We start from the raw sequence: 7,681 nt of genomic DNA, 5'->3' as shown, positions 1-7,681 counted from the left end.
GAAAACTTCTTTGGTGGGTCCTTAGTTTGTGAAATCTTCTTCTTCTTGTGAATTTCCAGCAGTCTAGACACCTTTCAGCGTATTGCTGCCTAACTAGTTTACAATCTTCTTCTTAGTTTGTGAAATCCTATTTCCTGCGTATATATATACATCACAAATGTTCTAGAATGTTCTATTATGACATCATACAACATTCTAGAACATTTGTGACGTCACAGTATGATGTCATAATAGAACATTCTAGAACATTTGTGATGTCCATGGCATAATAGAACATTCTAGAACATTTGTCCTGTCACAGTATGATGTCATAATAGTACATTGGAGAACATTTGTAATGTCACAGTATGTCATAATAGGACATTCTAGAACATTTGTGATGTCACAGTATGTCATAATAGAACATTCTAGAACATTTGTGATGTCACAGTATGATGTCATAATAGGACAATTCTAGAACATCTTACTCTTCATACTGTCATCATCACACTTCACGGTTAGCCTGTAGCTCCTACTGGTTTCCATTTACAGTGCAATCCTTCTGGCCTTCCTCGCTGCAAAGTCATCAATCACATACAATTTTCCAACTCCTGAGCCAGCTCCTTCCCATCCAAATCAGATTGCCCTCCATGGTTTAAGGTGTGTACAAGTGCCTCTGCTTGCTTCATCAGCTCTTGGTGTGGCAGGTCTTGGAAGTTGTACAAAATTGCATACCTTTCACCTTGGCACGTTTCTCGTCTTCTTCTTTTCTTCTTTTTATACTGGATGGCCGGATGGCTTTTGCCTCTTCATAGTTCTCTAACGTTAGTCTTTCTTTCCTCAATGCTCAATTCTATAAACACTTGACCGATACCCATCAATGCACAGCGCTCTAGCATGTTCTGACTGTGAACACCTAAAGCTGAGGCTCAGACCGACCGACCGTTTTAGAATTTTGGCTCATTTTCCCTTATGTTAGAATTTCTTTTATGTAAAAATAATGGTTGCAGATATAGAGGGGGGCGCCAAAACTGTGCAGAGCAAAAAAAAAGTATAATTCAAAAAAATATATTAATAAAAAAAAAATATATACCGCCTATATCGCCTGTAGGAAGCTCCGCCCCTGGTGATTGGCGCTGAAAGTGTTAAGAGGTTAAAACCAACGAGTGATCAGTAAAACCTACAGGCAATCATTTGACACATCTTAACACACCTCACCCTCCCATTCTGCCCTCCATTCTGTTTCATTCAACACATCACATGTTTCCTGCACTAACATGACATCAATACCTTTCACTTTAGCAAGCTCATATAAAAGAGCTTTCTTTTTGTATTTTATTTTTTTATTATTTTTTTAAACAAACACATAAACAAACATGACAACACACGATAAGATATACAAGCATTAGTTGACAGTGCACATCCAATGAAATCACATTTTAGTTAATTGTCTTATATAGGATATACCCTTAATACCTGTTATCTAAAAACCTACACACATATGCTCCAGCTCGTACCCCCCCCTCCTGGACCCCCCATTGGATAATCCATCCATTTTCCCTCGCTCCTAACCAGACATTACCATTATATGCTAGCTTTTATTTTCTCCACCACTTCTAACCACAATGTAATTTTGGATTCATTGAGACCCAAAATTCTTGCTGTAGATATTTCTTGATAGATCACATCGAGATATGTAATAATCCAGACCTTTCGGCAAATTTTTTCCGGTTGGAACCATCGTGATGCTATCAGCTTTTTAGCCACTGTGATACCCGATAAAACCAATCTCTTTAGCTGTGGATGTACTGCACACTCAAAAACATCATTCAGCAGTAATACAGAGGGGTGTACAGGTATATTCCAGGTTAAGAGATTTGATAATTCCTGGGTCACTTCTTTCCAGAATATCTTAACTGGTGGGCAGTCCCAGTACATGTGCATAAATGTCCCCTCGTCCCCATTTGTACATAAGGAGCATTTAGAGTCTTGTATAAGACCCATTTTTTTCAGTCTTATAGGAGTCAAGTATGTCCTGTGAATATAGTTAAGATTGATTTGTTGATGGTCCGGGTTCCTTGATGTGAGTCGAATATTTGCCCAGGCTTCTTGCCAATCAAAATCACTTTCCAGGTCTGGTATATCCCTCCTCCAGACGGAGTCTAGGTGGAGGGTTTCATATGAGGACGTTAGTAATTGATGATAAAAATCTGAAACAAAACCTCTTGATGTCTCTCTTTCATAGAAGAATTTGTGGTATCTGTGGTGTTCAATTGGTTTCGTTAATGGAACACCTTGAGTCTTCAAACATAACAATAACTGTATGTAAAAAAGATGTGTGGACTTGGTGAGATAACATTTTTAAAAAGAGCTTTCTTTACATCCCTCGCTCCGTTTAGATTCAGAGTGGCCCGCTCTAAATGTACTGCTTGTAAAAATAAAAGAGAAAACCACCCGTGTAAACAATATATAAAAAATTAAATACAAATATATATACTGATTCCTCACTATCATCGTCCTTGTTGAGGTCCTGCCTAACTTTCTGCACACTTTTCCTCAACCTGTATACCTCTTGTTCAGAGAACCCTCCATCTCCTCTGCACTTGGCTGACTCGATGAACAGCTCCCTATGCGGAAAGAACTTATCGACTTTCACACTTTTCCTATTTTTCTGTCAAAACTGTTTAATTTCAGCCATTCCCATGAGCAGGTTTTGCTTTTACATCTGAAGATGCATCGCTCCCCCAATCATCAGCCTCATCTCCAGAGCTTAGGTCTGACCCTGTACCCTCCTGTGTACTGTTTTAAATTGTTTCCTTTTTTCACATTCACTTTCTTAGCTTGAGAACCTGTACGTTTGCTCTCGCAGAACCACCTTTAGATTGTTCTCCTCGTCCTCCACGTCGACATCTACTGCCACACCTCCCTCCACTCTGACCTCCCCGCCTGTATCATCTACTGCCACCCCTCCCTCCACTCTGACCTCTGACCTCCCCGCCTGTATCATTTGGACCTGATCCTGCTTCATTTACAGGACTGCTGTCCTCTTGGGTCATTCTAATGTATTTGCTGACACTAGCTTCTCCACTCTGTATTTGCTGATCAACCCTTTCACTGCCGCACTACAGAAGGTTAACCCTTTACTATCACACAGTTTAGTGGGATCTTGTTCCAGAGTGTCTGCGCTGCGACTGCCCGGTTTCCCTTCATCACCAGTCTTGTGGGATTTTAAGGCAGATTTGATTGTTTGATCTGAGGGATCTGGAGCTGGCTGATTGGACCAGGAGGACCAATCAATAAATAACAATCTAATTCACAACTTGGCACAGAGAGAGAAAGAGAATGAGAGAGAGAATGAAAGAGGGAGAGAGAGAGAGACTTTGACTTTTGATATTCTTTATTAAAACATCTCAACAAAAATAAAAATGCCAGTAGAGACGAAAATCCTCACGGCATCTTCATAAAACCAAACTTCACACACACTCGCTCCCCTGCACCCACACATCACATCCCAATATATCCCAACCGTTTCCTTCAGCGTACAGTACATGGACACACAACGGACAGTCAAATGCAGTCAAATGCATACGCTCAGTCCCTGCTCCCTGTTGACTCTTTGGCATTGTAGGAAAACTAAGTCATTCCCATTGGCCCAACAGCTTATGACGACATGGAGCTTTTGAAAACGCCTACGAAAGTAAAGTCTTGGTTAATAAAAGACAAATCGAACACTGCGATCGTCCACTTGCTGTCTACTGCCAACTCGCCAGGTGTTAGCATCAGTGTCAGGTTAGATAGAAGCTAATCTATAGCTTGCTAACTTTCTGCTTGTCCGACAGCGACAGTCTTCACACACAGGCCAGGTTGTGGACGAATAAGGATGTTCACTCTGAATCTTTCCCATCGTCTGTAACGGCAACTGTTGGTACAACTCCGCCTGCTGCTGCTGCTGATCCAGCTCTGAGTTGAGAAGAGATGAGTCTGTTGCCATGGCTACTGTTTGCAGCCTACTGCCGACAGATGTTGTTGTACTCCTCCTGTTGTTGATAATCAACTTCCTGGTTTCCCCTGACGTCGAATGAGGTTGTAGATGCTGCTCTCTGGTGGATACATAGTAGTGGACATCCTGACTGGTCAAATATAATATAACGTAATGCGGGGGGATCAAAAAAACAATGATAGCTAGCAAGTGTAGCTTGTCGGTATTGTATCCGATGCTTTGGTGAAATCCTGTAACATCACAAATGTTCTAGAATGTTCTATTATGACATCATACAACATTCTAGAATATTTGTGTCACAGTATGATGTCATAATAGGAAAATTCTAGAACATTTGTGATGTTACAGTATGTCATAATAGGACATTCTAGAACATTTGTGATGTCACAGTATGATGTCATAATAGGACATTCTAGAACATTTGTGATGTCACAGTATGATGTCATACTGTGTAAAGCACTTTGAGCTGCACTCTGTATGAATGGTGCTATATAAATAACATTATTATTTTACATTTATTTTACTTTAAATGTAAAAATATATATTTTAAGACTTCTAAAGAATGTCATGTTTTTAGACATAATATATATATTATTCAAATGGGAGCTAAATATATTATACTTTATTATTACATTACATTATATTAGGGCTGACCCCTATTAGTCGAATAGTCGACTAATCGATCGAAAGGAGCCGTAGTCGACTGCCAACCTCTTAGTGGAATGCTGAGTGGGAGAAGGGGACCAAGGGGAGGCACTATTTCTCTCTGCAGCCTCGGGTCAAAATCAACGTGGGTAGCAGTTGTTGATGGCAGTGATGTACTTCTGCAGGGAGGAGCCTGCCGCCTCGGCCTCCATCTCCTGGATCTTCTTCAGCCCTCCGCTGGTCACGGAGAGACGTCAGGCCTTACTGTCGTGGGGCAGAACCTTGCTGATCTGGCAGACCACGTGTCTGAGAGCAAACCTGCGTTATACCTTACAATGATGTCAGTAAAATCCACCAACCTTACTTGCCAGTCAAAATCTTATACTCGAAATGGTCATTTAGGACTACCGTCGTTTTCATCATGTTGTGTGGGTGCTTTCAGAGTTTGACAAATAAGAAAAAGTCTTTTGTGGTCGTGCAGGCATGTTGGTCAAACAATACGTCCTCAAGCTTTTTCATATATTTAAGTAATCCTGCATAGCCGGCAACTGTTCATGTCCGTCATGTCCATGTTCCTCATCAAGGTCACTGTCCCGTCTGGTTGGTCAAAGTCACTGCCCCGTCTGGTTCGTCAAAGTCACTGTCCCGTCTGGTTGGTCAAAGTCACTGCCCCGTCTGGTTCGTCAAAGTCACTGTCCGTCTGGTTGGTCAAAGTCACTGTCCGTCTGGTTGGTCAAAGTCACTGCCCCGTCTGGTTGGTCAAAGTCACTGTCCCGTCTGGTTCGTCAAAGTCACTGCCCCGTCTGGTTGGTCAAAGTCACTGTCCGTCTGGTTCGTCAAAGTCACTGCCCGTCTGGTTCGTCAAAGTCACTGTCCCGTCTGGTTGGTCAAAGTCACTGCCCCGTCTGGTTCGTCAAAGTCACTGCCCCGTCTGGTTGGTCAAAGTCACTGTCCGTCTGGTTGGTCAAAGTCACTGCCCCGTCTGGTTCGTCAAAGTCACTGTCCGTCTGGTTCGTCAAAGTCACTGCCCCGTCTGGTTGGTCAAAGTCACTGCCCCGTCTGGTTGGTCAAAGTCACTGTCCGTCTGGTTGGTCAAAGTCACTGCCCCGTCTGGTTGGTCAAAGTCACTGTCCGTCTGGTTGGTCAAAGTCACTGTCCGTCTGGTTGGTCAAAGTCACTGCCCCGTCTGGTTGGTCAAAGTCACTGTCCCGTCTGGTTGGTCAAAGTCACTGCCCCGTCTGGTTGGTCAAAGTCACTGTCCCGTCTGGTTGGTCAAAGTCACTGTCTCGTCTGGTTGGTCAAAGTCACTGCCCCGTCTGGTTGGTCAAAGTCACTGTCCCGTCTGGTTGGTCAAAGTCACTGTCCGTCTGGTTGGTCAAAGTCACTGTCCGTCTGGTTGGTCAAAGTCACTGCCCTGTCTGGTTGGTCAAAGTCACTGCCCCGTCTGGTTGGTCAAAGTCACTGCCCCGTCTGGTTCGTCAAAGTCACTGCCCCGTCTGGTTGGTCAAAGTCACTGTGCGTCCCTCGCTGCTTCCTCATTTCTTCTTCTGTTCCTTCTTGCCATCCGGCTTGTTTCCTGTCTGGGAGGCCAGGGAGCCCATGGCGTTACGGATGGCCTCGTTGTTGGGGTCGACACCCGGCAGATTCTCTAGGACGCTCTGGAGGAATTCTGGGTCCTGCATCACATCATAGTCATCCTCCTCCTTGGCTGATGCTGTGGTATCCATGGGTGCTGCTTTGTCCATGTCATACTCTCCTCCTGCGAGAGACATCTGCATGGCGTAGGCTATCTGCTCCTCGTCAGTCATGCTGCTGAAGTCGGGGAGCACGGCCGCGCCCGTCTCAGGCTGAGACACAGACATCTTCAACAGGGCCTCGTCGGATTCGTCGGCGGTGGATGTGGGTACCCCTGCCTCCGCTACAGAGGCAGCGGCCGCTCTGCGGTCCTCCTCCTCCTGCCTCTGCCTCTGTTCCTCCATGGACACACGTAGGGCCAGGACCAACTCGGGGTCGGCACCCTGGTCTACGCCGAACTCAAGGTCGCTGGCGCCTCCCTCACCAGCCAGGATGGGAGAGGGGAGCAGGGCGTCGGCGAGGCTGGGCCCCGGGGGGACCGTGACCAGGTGGGAACCCGTACCCTCTTTCCCATTTAAAGTGTTGATGAAGGCAGTCAGCTTCTCTGTGTTCAGCTCCTCTTCGCCAAAGTTGACAATATCCACATTCACCTTCTCTTTCTTCAAGCGCTTTGCTAGTTTAACAAGGTCCTTCTCTGTGTCTTCCACTGGGCTTCCCACAAAAGCAATGATCCTCATCTTGTGGTTTTTTCCTTGTCTGTGCTTGAGTGCCATGTGAGCCACCCTGATGCCCGTGCAGAAGCAGATGTTGCCGCGGGGCTGGATTGCGTGGAGTTTGGACATGATGCGGCCCGAGTCCGGGGTCAACGTGGTCAGGACCTGACAGTTATTTGCCATAGTCATGAGCCCCACGTCGTTCTCTGGGTTGCTGCGAGTTTTGGAGTGGCAGACCATGTTGACAGCATCTTGCTGAGCCTGTAGTCTCGTAGGGAGAAAGTCTCCATTTCTCATATACTCACTGTTGTCCACGCAGACCATAGTACTTTCAAGCCCCATTTTGAAAACTTCTTTTGTGGGTCCTTAGTTTGTGAAATCTTCTTCTTCTTGTGAATTTCCAGCAGTCTAGACACCTTTCAGCATATTGCTGCCTAACTAGTTTACAATCTTCTTCTTAGTTTGTGAAATCCTCTTTCCTGCGTATATATATATATATCACAAATGTTCTAGAATGTTCTATTATGACATCATACAACATTCTAGAACATTTGTGATGTCACAGTATGCTGTCATAATAGAACATTCTAGAACATTTGTGATGTCACAGTATGCTGTCATAATAGAACATTCTAGAACATTTGTGATGTCACAGTATGATGTCATAATAGTACATTCTAGAACATTTGTGATGTCCCAGTATGATGTCATAATAGACCATTCTAGAACATTTGTGATGTCACAGTATGATGTCATAATAGTACATTCT

The 7,681-nt window shown here is 44.4% G+C and overlaps 1 protein-coding gene across 1 annotated transcript; it reads right to left on the bottom strand.

Moving 5' to 3' along the window:
- Positions 1-6,159: 6,159 nt before the first annotated feature.
- Positions 6,160-7,260, bottom strand: LOC311247739 (26S proteasome non-ATPase regulatory subunit 4-like; the record flags this gene model as incomplete). The annotated part of the gene is made up of 1 exon (XM_084338743.1): positions 6,160-7,260. Exon 1 carries the CDS (start codon positions 7,252-7,254, stop codon positions 6,160-6,162), a length of 1,095 nt encoding a protein of 364 aa, XP_084194869.1. The 5' UTR covers positions 7,255-7,260.
- Between the last annotated feature and the right edge of the window lie 421 nt (positions 7,261-7,681).

The sequence above is a fragment of the Notolepis coatsorum genome (assembly GCF_963971535.1).
Source record: "Notolepis coatsorum genome assembly, contig: SCAFFOLD_2205, whole genome shotgun sequence".
Taxonomy (NCBI): domain Eukaryota; kingdom Metazoa; phylum Chordata; class Actinopteri; order Aulopiformes; family Paralepididae; genus Notolepis; species Notolepis coatsorum.
Note: the sequence above shows the minus strand (reverse complement) of the source record. Positions and strands in the feature narration are given on the sequence as shown.